Below are 17738 nucleotides of genomic sequence, written 5' to 3'. Positions count from 1 at the left end.
TAAAACCAACATATTCTAAAGTAGAAATAGCAGCCTGAGGTTGTGTTCCTCAACCAACCAGTGCAGTTTCAGTCCCTTCACATGTTCCCGACCGTCTTTATAATCTGAGGACACCGCAACCTTTTACTTTGATTACCAAAATCTCTTGAGGTGACCTTTGAGTCCTATTGACAACTGGTCAAAATTGGAAGGATTCCTTGGAGGCATACTTAAGAGAACACATTCCCAAGGAAAAACAGGTTTGTGAGGCCCCTAGCATCTTGAGCTTTGACCACCAAAATCTAATCAGTTCATCCTTGAGTGCAACTTAACATTGGTACCAAATTTTAAGAAATTCCCTCGAGATATTCCTGAGATATTGTGTTAAAAAGAATGGGATAGACTTACGTAGGGATCGACGGATATCCTGAAACCACAACGCCTCCGAGGCAAAGAAAACGTGATCATCAAATGGCCTGAAAACAATTCTAAACAGCTTTACCACAGCAGCCGATTGGGAATGCGGTGCACACAGGCTTTCGGGGGAGGATGAAAGAGTCAGTATGTTTCTCCTGGAAGCGTCTGTGCTGCAGATGCCTCTATCTTCCCCGCTGCATGTGTGACATCCGGCCTGCGCCCGCTCTGCCCTCTGCCCAAATCCGACCCGTGGCGGCCTCACCTCCTTGTAAGCCTTTTGTTTGACTTTGTGTAATAAAGCTGAACCTCATCCGTCGGCCTTGCGTCTGCATTTGTGGGTCCTAACTCTGCCTGCGCTGCTTCCATCAGCTAATTATGACCGCGGAGGGTTGACAGCAGAGTTTATCATAATGAACAGAAGCTCGGTGATGTGAGAGTTTTCAGATAGGGAGCAGCTCTTGGATCTTCTCTGCATATCCAGTATCTCATATACGTTCCTGAAATGCTTGCACGCTCCTCGTTGTCTGTTATGTGCGGAATCTATAGGGTTTTATGTCCCCGAAGTTAAGAGGAGGCTGTGATGTTGTTTTACTTTTAAATTGTGCAGCAGAACTCCATTCGGGGACTCCACTCAGGCCCTGAATGAAAACCGTGCCATCTGCGCAAGCTTTGAAAAGCTCTCAATGTTTTCCTCCTTTCCTTTTTGTTTGGAACGCTTTGAGACAGTGCCCAAAGGTATGATTTCCGTTCTCTAGAAATTTGTGAAGCGTTATACTTTCTGAATTTGGGGAACTACAAAGTTGCTACAGCCAGGGTCTCAATCCCAGCTTGGAAATAATCCCACTGCCTGACTTTGAGCTTTTACTGAAGTGGGTTGAGAGGCAGCCTGCATTCTGCTGTTTTCATTCCACAGACTCTAAACTGCACGACGCAGATGTCTCATCTGTGGGAGGAAACCAAAGGTGTTGTTTTTTCCTCCTGCTCTCTTCCTGTCGTCCCCCGGATGAAAAAACCTGGAGGAGATGACAGAATGAAATGGTTTGAAGGAGGGAATTCAGAGGCCATTTGGGATTTGAGAGTATATTACTTCTCGATCCTGGAAAAAATGACATCTGCTATTGCTGAGATGATCCAGACACACAGAGCCTGCAGGTTCAGTTTTCATTACTGATGTCAAAGGAAGGTAGGAAGCATGCTACTGGGGTATGCCTTTAACACTAGGGGGCAGCACTGAGGGATTGTATTTAAATAAATAAAGTATTTAAGACTTAAAGACTGGGACTGGGCCCGGACCACAGCCTTCAGTTACAGATGGACGACATGACAGTTCCCAAAAGTGAAGACAAAATATCCTGAAGGCCCCCTGATGGCTGGCTGCAACATAGGTCGTAACCCCCCCCCCCCCCACCCCCCTCCTCCATGTTAGCAGATGGAACACAGCCCAAATTTAAAAAGGTCAAAGCAAACGTGAAATAAACTTTTCCAAAGACGATCTCTTTCATTTTAGGTTGTTCTAATCACACTGATGTACGTTCTAGTGCTAATATATTCATTTTAATTAGTTATTTAATGCTATAAAAATGATTGCCAGCTGAGCCACGAAAACTCGAACCTTGTCGGCTTTGCAAGTCAACATTTTCGTTAGTGTCTTCTACGAGCATGACGTCTTTTTCATCCTGAGAAATTGTACTTTTTCCATGTTCCTCGTGTATTAGAAACGTTCAGGAAAATGATTCGAACATTTGTATTCTCACATACAATCCCTCCCGAACGTTTCTTGGAACATTTGAGACCAAACATTGTTTCTTATCTTGCTGCAGTACTTGTAGTTTTTAAACTTGTTATATTTACATCACTGCCAGTATATTAATAAGTAATTTTTGTGGGTTACCTACGTGACAAACTATATTCTGCCTTAATTTGTATGGGGGCCCAGTCATGGCCGCCTCTCATGTTATCCTGCAGCACCATCAATAATGCACCATCTTTACGGAGATTGGTGTTAGAGTTGCACAAAACCTTTTTTCAGGCAGCGTTGCTCTTGAGGGCAGTAATTATCTCGCCGGGGTTCTGCTGGGGAAAAATTAATTAGAAAGAATTAATTGATGTGGAAGCGTTTTACTGGCTGTAAAGGCTGAACTCTCCAAAGGTGATTCTACGCTTTTTCCCACTTAAATAATCGCCCCCGCTCCATCAGTATTAAAATCACTGCATGGCTGTTTAGACCTGATGCCATCCTGTAAATTCAGCGGTGTTCACTTACTGGTTTGATTGTCTTTGCTGTATTCCCCTTCAGGCATAAAGAAAATTAACGAGGATCAAAATAAAATATAAATTTGATGTATCTTCCTAAGGTGTTTAAGTAAGCCTGACTTTAAAACTGAATGTGAATGAATATATATTTTTGCCTTTAAGGGTCTTTAAATAGGCAGTTTGCATGTTCTCCATGTGTTTGAGTCTGTTTCCTGTGTTTCTGTTGAGAGGTGGCGTGAACCTTGGCGAAGGTATGTGTTCTCATGTTTGTGTTTCTTGACTCTTCTCATTTGAGAGATATTCCATCCCACAAAGCTTTTCTATCGAATCCTCAAACCCTCTTCGATTCAAACTGTGCTCCTAAAGGGTCGGTCCACCCAAACGGCTTCCTTCCTCCAACCACACTGACTCTCTCTGGCTTTATTTTCCCAGGAGACGACTCAAAGGTCAAAGAATTCTCCCTCTACCTGCAGTGCAGCGAAGGTGAGTAGAGATCAGCGCGTGGTCCAGCATCACAAAATCAAACCCCTCACAGAGAACAGTGGAGCTCTGGGTCAGTCTTTATAAAACAGATGTTACTCAGCGGCAAAGCGGCCGTACGTCCCAGAAACCTCACGTTCCACATTCGAGATGTTTTAAGACAATCAGCCGCCGCCGAGTAACAAGACCTCACACTGCACAGGGTGCTGCTCCCGTCAGTTTGAGGGGTTTTACTGATTTAACAGAGGCAGTGCCCCGACTTGACCCCGATGTGTCACAGCCTGAGCTGATGAGGCATCTGTCTGACACTGTGACAATCACTGGTGATATCAGTCAGATCGGAGAGAGAGAGAGAGAGAGAGAGAGAGAGAGCTATTCTAACAGATTAAACAGAGCAAGTACTGAAAGAGAGATTTCTCAAGTGAGTATGGAGACGAGGCGGAGGAGGAGGAGGAGGAGGAGGAGGAGGAGGGAGCGAGGTGCCATTATCTGGGGGATGCCGCACATTGTGTGAAAACGGGGATGCTAATGAGGGCCAAGTACATTCCGATCAGCTGCATTGTAAATGAGCCGACTTCGTACACTCGGGCACGGACGAGTCTCTGAAGTGTTGTTTGTTAATCAAAGGAGGAAAAACAGATAGCGGAGAAAACGAAGATGGAAAAAAAAACAAAAAACGACTAAAAATAGTGAGCGAGGAGCTGCAGAGCGTGCATGACACACACACACACACACACACACACACACACACAGCGCGCTGGTAATTGCTGTGAAAAGGTTACGGTTATTGTTATGCACGCTAAGGAGGCAGAGTGCAGGAACTCGGAGACACATCTTGACATTAAGCCGATGGTTGCACGGCTCCGCAGAGTCCCAGGGTGTGATCGCATCTCGGGGGGGCATTGTCTCGAAAGACGTCCCCTGACCTGACCTGATCCAAAAGGCAAAATAAAAATCGGATGTTTCCCCTCATCGGTTATCGGGGAGAAGCTCAATTCGCAAGGGCACCTCCTGATCCCCTGTATCGATCGGTGCAGGAGGAGGAAGCTCTCCCACGTGCAGCGAACGCCACGGAGGTCAAGAGGTCATGGGAAAAGCTTTTTCAGGAATGCCAGTGCAGGTCTGTTCACTTTACCTCCGGGTGCTCGACATGTAGCTGAAGACAACCGTTCAAATCCAGATTTATCCATAAACATTTATTTACAAAACCGAAATAATGACAAAGGATACAGTGAATACAAAACATGTGCTAATATGATAAAATACATGGTCATACACAACGTATATCTTATGCATGTGTTAAATAAACTAGATTTGTTTTTGGAATCTGAAAACAAACTGGAGGAAGCAGGCGGTCAGTGTTGGTTTGCTTATTACGTAACAGGGATTATTGCATTTCTGTGTGTTTAAGGCAAAGATGAGCGATGAGGAGGAGACAGTTCACGTAACGAAGAAGCAGTATTACTTTTCTCCTGACCACACGAGCACACAAAACATCAAATTACCCAAGAGGGGAAAAAGAAGAGAACACTCTTTTGTACAGAAATTGTTATGTAACAACTTTACAAATAGGATTGGTCCATTTATTTTTCATTTAAGTACAGCTTTAAGAGAGGAACCGGTTTTCAAAGCCATGTGTGCGCTGCGTTATGAGACAGTCCCTGCAGTTGTCAGATGAGTAGTGTCCCGTGATGTGCAGAGCGCCAGGACGACTTCGGCGTCTTTGGTGCCTGATGTGCTGTAACCGCTGCAACTCCACACGGTCGGAGTCTCTCTCCCTTTAGTCGTACCGCCCCCCGAGGCCTCCGCCTACTCGCCGTCTCCCTCTCAGTAGGGGTACTGCTTCTGCTTCTTCCCCGCGAAGCAGGACAGCCAGGTGCACAGCAGCATGGCGGCCGCCGCCCCGGCCCCCGTGCAGTAGTAGGCCCAGCCGATCTGGCAGGAACCTGCGGAGGAGAGCACGGGGATTAGGCTTGATATCTCTGCACGCTTTAGTTTATCAGGCTGTCACTGTGTCACCAGGATACGTCCTAAAAAACCCACGAAGGGATTTGAGTGAAATTCGGACAGATAAGCTTTCAGCCACAGAGACGACTGATTCGTTTTCTGTTGGTGTCTGAGCATCGGATGAGACCGGCACTGTTCACTCTACATTTATAGTGTCTGATAAAGCCTATGCTGGGTATCACAGTAAATGTCACATTATTTCTTTTAAATTTAATGAATAGTCTTTGCTCCTGAGTGAAGGATGTGGTATTAAACTCTTCTATATGGACAGAGAATCACAAACCTGTGATTGCAGTTTATATTCATATAAATATATATATATATACTTTTCTAATATTGCTAATAATGAAAATTACATTGCGATATTGTTTTGTTGTCCAGCCCAAATAACTAATGACACTTTAAAATCACATATAAGCCTTTCACATTCATATCAGCATTTTTGTTTGCCCATACGTGTTTTTCTTTTTATTCATAGTAATTCATGATATCAAGCCTCAAGTGTATTTCATTTTCATAAGGGTTTCATTAGGAAATCTTTGAAAATATATCAGTATTGGAAATATTTTTCAAATAATCCATCTGGCTCTCGTCACTTTGGCATTCCTTCAGCAAGGAAAATAAACTTCTCTACAAGAGCTGACATGTCAAACTATTCACTGAATGACGGCTGCAGGAGCCTGTGAAACACGACGTGTTCAGGTTTCCTACCTGATATCTTAATACACTACATTTATCTTGACTTCTTCATGCTCACGGTTTTAAAACACAATTTCTCTTCTTTGATTCTCCCGTGTGTGCAGAGTGTCGACCATGACTGAACGACTGTCACTGGGCCGTGATGCATTCCTATAAATCCTGAGTGTTGATCCAGAAGTGAATGACTTCCACCACTGTACGTTAAAGAATTATTGTAGACTAACGTTCCAGGAGCAGAGTTTCTGATCGTGACACAATGTTGAACATCTACTCAGCGTTAATGGATGTTTGCAGTGATTTACCGTTGTGTGTGGGCTGTGTGTTAATTAGCGCAAATGGAATATAACAAGGATGCGAAGGTGACAGTTCACTCAAATTATGGCTCATTTAAAATACATGGGTTCCTTTGGATTCTCAGTCAGTGTGCGTGCAAGGGAACACACACTGTCTCTCACACTCTCTTACTATTGTTGCCTGAGTTCACGCGTTTGTGTGAAGAGCAGAAAATGTGGTGAAAAGTGCTTCGCATTTTGAGTTCGAGCCGCAAAATGTCACTTCTTCTCGAGAGGACAACAGTTTGCATTGTTGAGACAAAGGCGCTGAACATTGTGCGACTTCATCTGCAAACAGCCGCTCTGGTTTGTGCACAAAACGGGAGACGGGAGCAAAAGCTGCAGGAACCGGGGAAAAGGCTGCAAGCGAAAACAAATTAAAATAAAAAGTGGCTCAATAAGACGCCTCTCCTCTAATCTTCAGAGGGAATTATGTTGCCTTATCAAACGAGGATGAGACCTACATCTGGTGCTCAATTTGGGTTGAGAAAAAAAAAGAAAATGCTGCGATGACCAACACGACTTCTCATTATAAACATCACATTGAATTTTAGGGAGAATGTCTGATTGAATGTAGTTATCTAATTAGGAGCCGGGGGGGAGGACGAGGAGGCGTCTCATTAACAAATCATATCAGCCGCCTCCTCACTGTGGAACAACAGCCAACACTGAAAAAATACTTTTCTCTCAGAGTCGCATTAAACACATTTCTCTCTCTAATGAAAATGAGCTTAATCTCTTCTCATAATGTGGCTGTAGTTTAACAGGATGTGAGGGAATATTCAACAAGCAGAGTATTTCCTTCTGTTGTTTTACTTTTTAACACATGAACAAGTTAAGTGTCCTGCAGCCACGCGCAAGGTTATCTTTGATTTACTTAAGCATGGGGGCTCCCATCGTGAGTAATGAACGAGTCGATAGAGGAGAGAGTCCGATCGCTGCCTTCTCACCGTGGAACGTCCACGTTTTCAGTCGTGACAGGAAGGAGGTGAACGACGGTTCAGTCGTCTGCAACAGGCAAATAAAATCCTCTGCACTGAACTGATGCAAACACACTTTTTAGGCATAATTTACTGTAAATCTGTTCTTTCAAAATGGGAAATCACACGATGAGATATGCTCGTATTCAAAGTAATTACTTCTGATGTTGTCTGAAATTTAATCAGATTCACATCTGTTGGAATTACATGGGGATGGTTACATATCCCCTCCTGTTTAACATTGTTTTTGTTCCTTTAAAATCATTATTTGACGACTATGAGTGTTGTATCTCAACTAGAGCCTTTCACAAACTTAATGTGCTGCTGCCTTATGTTTGCCAATGTCTTCCAATATTAAGATTTGTATTTCATAGAATAAACATTTTATTTATTGCGTTATTTTTCAGTTGTAACCATCTAAGGAATTGAATTATTTTGTATATATGTATTGGCTGATAAATCGGAATCCCCCTCCTCCTCCTCTATAGAAACCCCATCAGAATGGCTGTAACTCAACAATTGCTGACTTAACTGTCAGGAACTGTGATAAGAATAATTCGTTGTCTGGTAATGCTGTGGTGCCACTGTCGGGTCAAAACCTTCCCTGGTGTAATTATGGGGTGTGATAGAAATCGCGTCCTCCAGGGGGACGACCCCAGACGGATTAAACTAGCTGTTTTGTAACAAGCTCCAACTTTAAACTCAACGGTTAATTGATCTTTTTGATCGTCCAATGAATCCGTAGAAGTTCTGTGAAGTGAGGAAGAAAGTTAGAGAAAATTTAAAGTGACAGGAGCTCCAGCCTGCTGGACACTGATGGAAATGAAAAGTGAAAAGCAGATCCACGTGTTCCCAGTGTCACCTGGTTACAAGGTTATGGACTGAAAAGCTTTATCAGAAGTTTCTCTGTTTCCTTAAAATCTCCCAATCTGAACGAATGGATTTCTCCCTGCACAGCTCCGACGTTTGGGGGGGGGATGATGTTTATTTAAGTTCTCAAAAATCAGAGAAAGTAGTGAAAGATCAAACAGTATTTGATTAAGAACAAATAAAAGACGAGGTGCGGTATGAAGAGCCCTTCCACCTGCTGAGACAGTCCGGACGCTGCCGGCTGAATACAGAGCACAAATCAGGCTCCTGCTTATTCTCCACACATCGTCATCGCTATAAAGCACTTCAGAAATCCACTGCAACTGGAGGTTCGGTTGAGTTATGCATAATAAATACCGAGGAATCAGGTCTCTTTTGAAGACGAAGGAGCCAGAGATTTTGTTGGTAAAAACGGGCGGGATGTTGAAGGCCAGGAAAAAGTTTGTCCAACTTCTCTGGAACCAGGACGTCCAATAAACACGAAAAAACATATTTACACGCTCAAGGTTAGAGCATCCGGGAAGCTGGGCTCAAACTGCACGAGTCAATGAAAAGATTTAAAGAACCGGGCTGATGCAAACAAGGGGGAAACGTGCCACCTTGACTCTGTGCCATTCAAACATTTTGCCAACATTATGCCGGATCGTGATGAGAGAAGGAGGAAACATCGACCAGCCTGACCGCCTGTGTTCTCTGTCCCTGTTTCCCGGTTTCACCTTCTTTCTTCACCATGTGGCGCAGAAATGGTGCGAATAATGTTTTTAAAAATTGAGTCGTGACTGCGCTTCAACTGTGCAAGAGCCTGAAGACAGCCGAACAACAGTTCTAATGGTCGGGAGCCTTTGATTGCCCCCCCCCCCCCCCCCCCCCCGAGTACACTGCAATGCACAACGAAGCTGAGATTCAGTCTGACTCTGATACAGGTCGTGCATTCACAGAAATCAGGTCATAAATGGGCTGAAATCACAGCGTTTGTCGAACTCAAGTGTGCACATCAATAGGTGCATGTGTGTGTGTGTGTGTGTGTGTGTGTGATGCTGTCTTACCTAGTACGAACTGGTCTGAGCTGTTGTTGCAGGTCTGCTGTACTTCCTCACTGTCCCATCCCAGAGGATAGAGAGCGCATCCTGATCCTATGAGCAGACCTGAGGAGGAGGAAGAGGAGGATGAGTCAGTCGGTGGAGAAGATATAAAAATAAAAAAACACACACCATCAAACGAGGCGGAGGGCATACAAGACAGCGAGCGGTGTGTGTGTGTGTGTGTGTGAGGGGGAAAACGGCAGCAAGGACAAAGTGTCATCATCAAGGTGTTCAACTCCGCTCCTCGAGGAAGAGGAGGAAACTTTTTTCCTTAATCCTCTTTTTGTTGTGTCCAGATATCAGGCAAGGTGAACTGACCTCGTCTTTTTATTTACGCTTTAATTAAAAAGTCCAATAAGACACTGAGCTGCTGCGTGAGTGACCTGCATCTGACTTTAAAAGAAAACCATATCATCTGTTCCCAGCCTTTACGGATGGGGGTGTGTGTGGGGGGGGGGGGGGGGGGGGGGGCAAATAGCCCCAACCTGTTCCAGCTGTTTTTTCACCTCTGAACAAACCTCACATCCCCTTTGTAAAATGACACGGTTTGCGACTTTAACACTTTATCACATTTTTCACAGTGTCGAAAAACAAAGCCCCCCCCGCCCCTCCCTCCCTCTCTCTCTCTCTCTCTCTCTCTCTTCCAGCGGCAGCTCATAAAAAAACAATGCAAATGAACGACCGACGTATGCAAATCGTTTGGCAATTTCTCACAGAGGCAGCAGCGGGGGGAAAAAAAACAAGAATTTTTTCGGTACCCAATAATTACTGTAAAACTCCGGAAAATCCTTGAGGGACTGCTTTATGTCGGTGATTAAAGAGACGTATTACCGGGCTTAAAGCTGCACATAGAGACAAGAGTGGAATCTCGTCAAGGCCATTACGTTAAGGATTAATATCCTCAATATTTGCCTGGAGCCAGGTCTTGACAAGTTATTCCCTGGATGCCAAGGCCTGTCTCTTGAAATTACCCTGAGGGGCCCCTGGTAGGTGGCTCTGGCATCAAATTAGCTTAATCCCCTCCAATGTGTCGGCCCTGCTATCAGTTTTTGGACGAGAAGACAAGCGAGCTCTGCCTTCCAACCTGATTACCCCCGTGCCATCCAGGACTGCCGCTCTACATCTAGGCCAGATAACAACCAGGAATTAATCTGCACGCTTAATGCAGATGGGCTCGACAAACTGGCTAGCGTCGGAGGTGGAGCAGGGAGGAAGCGGGAAAGACATCTGCGTGTTCCCCGGTCGCAGCCAAAAAACACGTGGCAGGTCTCGTCGCTAACAGACGGGCTGAGAAGAGCACCTGTGGTAGAAACTCATCTCAGTCAAACCCCGACGTGTTGAGAGCGGGGGGGGGGGGGATATAAAGAAACGTCTCTGACCGAGGCTGTGTCATTACAGCTCAGGATCAGAGGGGATCCAGGGATTTCCATACATAACGACTCAGCCGTTTCTTCTTCAGACCCTTAAGTGAACTTCAGACGAGTCGCTGCTTTAGGACCTTAATTCACTACCTTCAGAGGAGCACTTCAACAAAAGTAACACACAGGAGCATTTGATGTAAATCCCTGAACAAGCAGCCGCCGTGGACGCCTGACGAACATAGAGAAAAACCCACTGGAGCAAGTGAGCACTCACACGTACAGTCATTAGAATATTCCCAGTTATATAATGTTATCAAATGTGTTTTGATTCAGATTTGTAACAGTAAAGACTGTAGAGCTTGCCGGCATGGTAATGTATTCATAATTAATATTTAAAAAAAATCAGCAATTCTCTTTCAAGTGTTGTGTAATGCAGAGCGATACAGCGGCATGTCATCAAATTGAATTTCCTTGCTGCTAAAAAAGACGGAAAAAAACACAAGTCGGGCAAAATGTGGTTTTGTTTAACACTGACATTGTTATTCCAAAAAAAAGGATTCTCAATTATACTTTGACTCACACATTTGTCAAAATGATCAAAACTTTAAAGAGCTGCAGCTCTGCGGCGGGAACCTCAGAGGGAGGAACGGATAAAAGAAAGACCTCAGTGCATATTTTCCACATCAGGTCAGATGATGATGATGATGATGAGGAGGAGGAGGAGGAGGATGATGATGGCGGCGGCGCTGACAACGAGCACTGGAACCACATGCGGGAGGGAAATTATCGCCACAAGAAAGAACAAGAGCTCAGTTCCGTTGTGTAACCACAGAAGAATGAGCGGCTTCTGGGTGAAGAGTCGCTGCTGTCTGTTGGTTTTGGGGATAAACTCACTCAACCTGCTCCTCCGCAGTCGGCGAACTCGGCACATTAACACAACACTATTAAGGCAGATACCGTGCAACACAAATCACAGCAGACGAGCAGACGAGCAAAACATACAAACGCACGCTGCCAAGGGTGTAATTCAATTCCAAGTCATATGTGCAGCTACGTCTTTCCTTTGGCTTTTATTTTATTTTTTTTATATTTTTTCCCCCAGGATGGTTAATTCCATCAAATCCCATCCTCCACACTCACTATGTGGGTTATTGAGGAGCCGAGGCAGGGAGGCTGGTGGATGTGGGAGAAAGACGGCACCTAGAATGAAAAAGGTTCTCTCCCATTCTGTTTGTGAGTCAAGCTGCTTGAAAGAAACGCGAGAGGAAACTACCTCGGGCTCTGACTCTGCCTGCGCCGTGGTAGTCAGATACTTCCTGTCCTGATTTCCTAAGCTGACACCGATGCGCCCGGATCTGCACAAAACAGACAGGCGGGGATTTGTGTCATTTAGCGTGTGGTTGTTAGCTACTGCACCGAGTTAACCTTTTTGGCCCGAGACCCCTGAAGGCCCTTTTTTTTTGTCTATGAATAATTTTGTGAATTCCCACAAATTTCCAGAATCCAAATTTGAAGTCTTAGCCCTCAGTTTGAGAACAAAAGAGCAGGAGACCACATGCCAAGATAAAAGTTAATGATCTCCTCGGGATATAACGGTGCAATGTAGCAGGAAAAAAGGGCAGAGAATCAAAGAAAAACACAGCTATAGAAAGAAGAGCCTGACTGATATATCGCTTGGCCGATTAAAATGGGCCAATATGATATTTCATATATTAGTATCCTACACTATGCAGAAAAGATGTGTATTTAATGGAAAATGTCTTTATTTTCCTAATTCAAGTTCTATATATCTTTTGGGTGTTAAATTATTTATAATAAAGTTGATGGTTAAACTGTAAAATATCAAGACATAGTTACATTTCTTCTTCACAAAGGTTTGATAACGTAATGTTTTCAATATGTACTGTATATATCGGCCAATACGTATTATTATTGGTATCGGATCAACTCCTTAAAGACGCCAGACTACAAACAACTTGTCGGGCTTCAATAGAAAGTTGATAGAATTCCACTCCTGGATGTCATGGAATGATCATACTTCTGAAATGTTCATGTTTGTCGTATCATAAATTCAATTTGATATCCCTGTAAAAAAAATAAACGTTTTAATTTGGCCAGTTAAAATGTAACCGATACGATTTTTACTTCTGTGAATTCCCTGGTTTTTTTTTGCCCCCCAAACCACACAAAGGTTTATTTCTCTGTCCGACCACATGACAACACTTCAAGAAGCGGCTGATTCCGCTGCGGGCAGATGGCCGTCTCATGATGAAATCGTTGCAGGACTCCACTAAGCTGCCATGAGGGGCGGCTGGTGGAAGACGCCAGGAGGCCGTCACAGCAGCGCCGCCGCAGCTACACGACATCATGGAACAGACGGACAGAAGAAAGATCATAAATGTGAGAAAATCTGCCTCAGTGTTTGTGAGGGTTATTAAAAAAATAAATAAAATCCAAATTAAAGGTTTCTGCTGCAATAATCTGGGCCTCCGGTCGAACCTGAAGGCCCCCCCCCCCCCCCCAGAGGCTTTCTGGGAGAGGTTCAGGTGCTCTATCAACACGGGGCCTGGGAGGGTTGTTTGTTTGCTTTTGCTGCTTTTCACCAACGAGCAGTGTTTGGAAAACCTCAGTCTGGTTTCTGGGAGTCTGGTTTCAGTTGATTTGGCAGGGAAGCGAAGGGGAAGAGGAAGAGGGAGAGGAAGAGGAAGAGGAAGAGGAAGAGGGAGAGGAAGAGGAAGAGGGAGAGGAAGAGGAAGAGGAAGAGGGAGAGGAAGAGGAAGAGGAAGAGGGAGAGGGAGAGGGAGAGGAAGAGGGAGAGGGAGAGGAAGAAGAAGAGGGAGAGGGAGAGGGAGAGGGAGAGGAAGAGGAAGAGGAAGAGGAAGAGGAAGAGGGAGAGGGAGAGGGAGAGGAAGAGGAAGAGGAAGAGGAAGAGGAAGAGGGAGAGGGAGAGGGAGAGGGAGAGGAAGAGGAAAAGGAAGAGGAAGAAGAAGAGGGAGAGGGAGAGGGAGAGGAAGAGGGAGAGGGAGAGGAAGAGGAAGAGGAAGAGGAAGAGGAAGAGGGAGAGGGAGAGGGATAGTAAGAGGAAGAGGAAGAAGAAGAAGAAGAGGAAGAGGAAGAGGAAGAGGAAGAGGAAGAGGAAGAGGGAGAGGGAGAGGGAGAGGGAGAGGGAGAGGGAGAGGAAAAGGTCGGTTAGAGTGTGTGCGGTGCTTGAACATAAGACGACCGACAACTTGTTCACAGATCAGCTTTCAATTGATCTCCGCGCGGGGCCATTATCACGAAGGACTATCTCAGGGCCTAATGGCTTCTCTGAAAGGCTGTTATATGAACTGGGAAGGAGTTCGGTTTAAATGGACTTAATCAGATACAGTGAGTCCAACGTGAAGCCTGCTCTAATGTAGTGATCGCTCGCCTGCACGCCCTTGCCTCGGATTTCGTCATCACAGTTGAGTTCACTTATTTCAAAATCACATTTTTCGGAGCTTTAAAACAGAACAAACACAGAGAAGCGCTTTATTCCAGCAGTGCAGAGCTATTGTTCCCCGCCCTATTCTGTCCACGCTTCTTTACCTGAAAGGGAAAAACTGCCCCCTTTTCATACCCCCCCCCCACAACATTTCATTTGATTTAGGGAGTGCTGATGCCTTTTGTCAAGCCTTCCTGCTCTGTGTCCAGAACCGAGGAATTTCTTTACCCTCCTTCTTTGCCCCCGAGACAATACTATTCAAGGTTATCATTCAAAAGGCCAAAGAGGATGAGTGGGGGGGGGGGAGAGGCTGCCGCTAAGCTGGAGAGAAATTTGGTGGTCAGGGAATTGGAGTGGGGATGTGCCTGAATGAGCCGGCTTAATGTAAGACATTCCCTTTTGGGCTCGGAGGATCATCCGAGAGGGGGAGGGAAATGTAAGAACAATCCCACCTGGGTGCGCCGCGCAAATAGAGTCTACCTTCACATGGTCCTATGATGTGATTCACCTTTAAAGTGTTTTATTTTGAAAATTGCCTTATTTGGGTCTTTTACAAGTTCATAATTTTTATTTGGGGTTCTGCGAGAAGAGGTGAACATGCTATAATGTTTGAAATAGGCTTTCATTGTAATCGTACATTTCTGCAGTGCCTCAGGGCCTCTCTTTTGTGATTGGTCAACTTTTCGCAGAATGTGTCAGAAAGCTACACCCGCCCTCCCCCACAGTTTTCCCGGTGAGTTGGTGTAGCCGTGGATACTAAGGCGTTGATTCCCTCTGTACGCAATTTGAGCCAAATTGCGAACTGGAATCATAAAGTGAAAGTTGGGGATGAACCAGTTGAACCAGTTGATTGACCCGATAACATCTTTGTGTAAACAACTGAAGTGGGACGTTAAGTTTTGAATTTGTCCATCTCATGTGTCATGTTATATAATATAACTTTACAGGGGGAAAAAGACAGGAATGAAAGCAGTTGCTCCAGGGTCGGTGTTTTCTTTGTTAGAGAAGAATTCCCTTTGTAGAGGATGTATATAAAATAAATATAAAAAATCTGGCTTATTCAGGGGACTGATATATATGAGTGTGTCGAATCTGCAAAAGCTTGATTGAATTCAAATGCCACTCTACTGAGTAGTTCTCCGTGTGGTTTCGTATGTAAATTACATAAAATGGCTTTGGGATCAATACAGTGCCTCCTTACCCCAAACAAGTTGCAACTAGTATGCATTCATACATAAATGAAATCCCTGATCTGCAGGTCTGTCCAGATCCGCCCCACCCCATCCACAGAGCTCCATGCAAATCGGTTCAGTCGTTTTTGAGTAATCCTGCAGACAATCAACATCACAGCCTATTTTCGGATGTAAAAAGCAATTATCTCACGAAGACTGCTCTCATTTTAAAGAGGAGTCCAAATAGAATGATTTAATACTAACTGGATTATGCAAGGAAATGAATTCCATGCATTTATGAGAGAGAATGGCTCTGCACGATTAAGCAAAATGTCACATCGGAAATGGCTCCACGTGCTCAGACTGCTTTATTTGATCAATAAACAGACTTGCCTTCAATCCTAATTAAAATGACTTTTCCAACATGTTAATGTGCAGCTCGGCTCATTCTCATTCTCTCTCATGTTCACCTGTCGGGGCTTCGCTCAGAGGCAGCGACAGGTTCCCAGTGCAGCTTCAGCCTGTGTCTAATCTGTCAACGGACCAATCCCCGGGTGTTCGGGCAGGTTTCTCTTTCCCCCTTCACTTGAAACACAAGGCACACGTCGACATGTGCGGCTCACACGCCTGCTTTCTCCCTGTGATGTTTGGATTCTCCGTCGTTCAAGCTGGATCGACGCCGACCCTTTTTAGAGGAGCTTCTTCATGTGTGAGGCTGCTGCCTTTGTGCGAGCGAGAGGGGGGATCAGGAAATTCAGTCGAAATGCTGGATTCTGGGCCAGTGGGAGATGGGAGGATGAGGGGGATGCGGAGAAAGGAGGGATTTGTGAGGAGCGTGTGATATGTGATGTGTACAGTGGAGCATACAAATAGTTGCTGCTGCCGATGGCACTCAGTTGTTATTTAGACAACATTGGTGTCCTTCATGTTAAGAAAGCCTGTGCTCTTCAACACTACACTGTTTTGTTTTGTTTTCTGCACATTACCGGTTGGATGCTGGAGGTGTTTTCACGTGGAAGATGTTTTCTCTGGTTGAACGATATGTTTCCTCCCCACTGTTTGCAATATTTCCAGATGAATTTCATACAGTGTGATGGACGGATGGCTGAACAGATCTTACACCTCACAGGCTTTTGTCATTGTCGTCACTTTTATGTGAGACACTTTCTGGATTTACAACTTGAATATCAAACCAAGGGAAACTGTTTCACTGACCGGACCACAGAGATCAGAGCTCTGTGACAAACAAGCGCTGGCTACATCAGCCTCAGACTTTATTCAGAGTGTGACCGTCCTGTCCATGACAAAGTTATCTCCCTTTTTCCTCTGGTACTCTGGAAACATTCTACAAACACTCTTTTATTCTAACAACAGCCATTAGACCCTTTTACACAAAGATCCCTCTATATTTGGGTGAAGAGGAACCCTTTATATGCCCCATCTGCTTACGAACATGCGATCACAAGGTACAAAATTAGCAAGATTAAAAGATCACCCACCAAAATATCTTCAAATCCGCCGTAAAGCTGCAGACGACAGTGTTTCTTCTGGATCATGAGGTTTGCCGTGGGGGGGCAACGTGGCCGCAGTTACATTTCAAGACGGTTGTAATCAGATGGAATTATAAAGTGAACCACAGCTCTTAACACATCCATCAACACACTGAGGAGCAGTGGACCGACAAGGTCTTTACACAACCCAATACTCAGATGTTTTGATTTATGTTTTTTTTTTTTTTTTTACATTAAACTCAGTATTTAATGTTTCTTCTTTCTTTTTTCTTTTACATATATGCTATGTTAATGACAACTGCACGTTTCCACATGAGGCATTGAAGAAAATGTTAAGAGGAATTTATTGCTCTTGTTATGGGCATGACCTTCCTGGACCTAACACGGCTGGGGAGGTGAACCTGAATCCAGATGTTTTCCCTGATGTTGACAGTTATTGATCAATCGAACCTGAACGCTAGAAGGTTTCCACATGCACGCAGCAGAGCTGAGCTGCATAATATCATGCAACACAATGAGCTACACACTGCTGTTGGATCACCACTTCAGTTTGTCTGCATGAAAGAACAACACGTGGGTGAAGATTCAGGTTTTTCTAACACTTAATTTGTCACTTTCAAATTAAAAGCACATCAGGGGAACAGGCCAAAATGGGCACAAATGCACGATTTGTTTTTGTTGGCTTGTGTCACTCTTGTGTGTCACCGTTTCATATTCTCTCCATGTCCAGCCATCAGTCACCATCCCCGGCCCTGGGCGGAGAGAGCAGCTTGTGTTGTATTGATCTGATTCTGTGCTTTTCCTACAGGCCTTCTGTCAAGAGCCGGGCTTATCTAATCACACCGCCCATTTGTCACACGGTTCCCGACTTCTAACGGTAATTAATAAACGCACCAATTACTGGAGCTAAATGAACCCCGGGGTTCATGAAGCAGTGGGCATGTTTTAAGTAGGAAAGAAAACTGTTAGATCCACAGCTCAAGAGGACAACATGGTGCATGAACTGTGCACAATGTGAAGCCATCGTGTGCAGAAGACGAAGCTAATAACTTTAAAAAGAGAACATCTTCTGGGCGTGTGTGGGGGAAATGAGCTTTTCACTCGGCAGCGCAGATACTTTCTGTCCTGC

At 44.7% G+C, this 17738-nt stretch overlaps 1 protein-coding gene across 1 annotated transcript in view; it reads right to left on the bottom strand.

Moving 5' to 3' along the window:
- Positions 1-4309: 4309 nt before the first annotated feature.
- The window catches only part of LOC133952402 (LHFPL tetraspan subfamily member 6 protein), a 46484-nt gene continuing 33055 nt past the window's right edge, over positions 4310-17738 (bottom strand). Inside the window, exons 3-4 of the mRNA XM_062386825.1 lie at positions 9064-9162; positions 4310-5075 (exon numbers count right to left, since the gene is read on the bottom strand). Coding sequence (XP_062242809.1) covers positions 4957-5075; positions 9064-9162 — 218 coding nt within the window. The 3' untranslated portion in view covers positions 4310-4956. The remainder of the gene's footprint in view (positions 5076-9063; positions 9163-17738) is intronic.

The sequence above is a fragment of the Platichthys flesus genome, chromosome 4, assembly GCF_949316205.1.
Source record: "Platichthys flesus chromosome 4, fPlaFle2.1, whole genome shotgun sequence".
Lineage (NCBI taxonomy): Eukaryota > Metazoa > Chordata > Actinopteri > Pleuronectiformes > Pleuronectidae > Platichthys > Platichthys flesus.
Note: the sequence above shows the minus strand (reverse complement) of the source record. Positions and strands in the feature narration are given on the sequence as shown.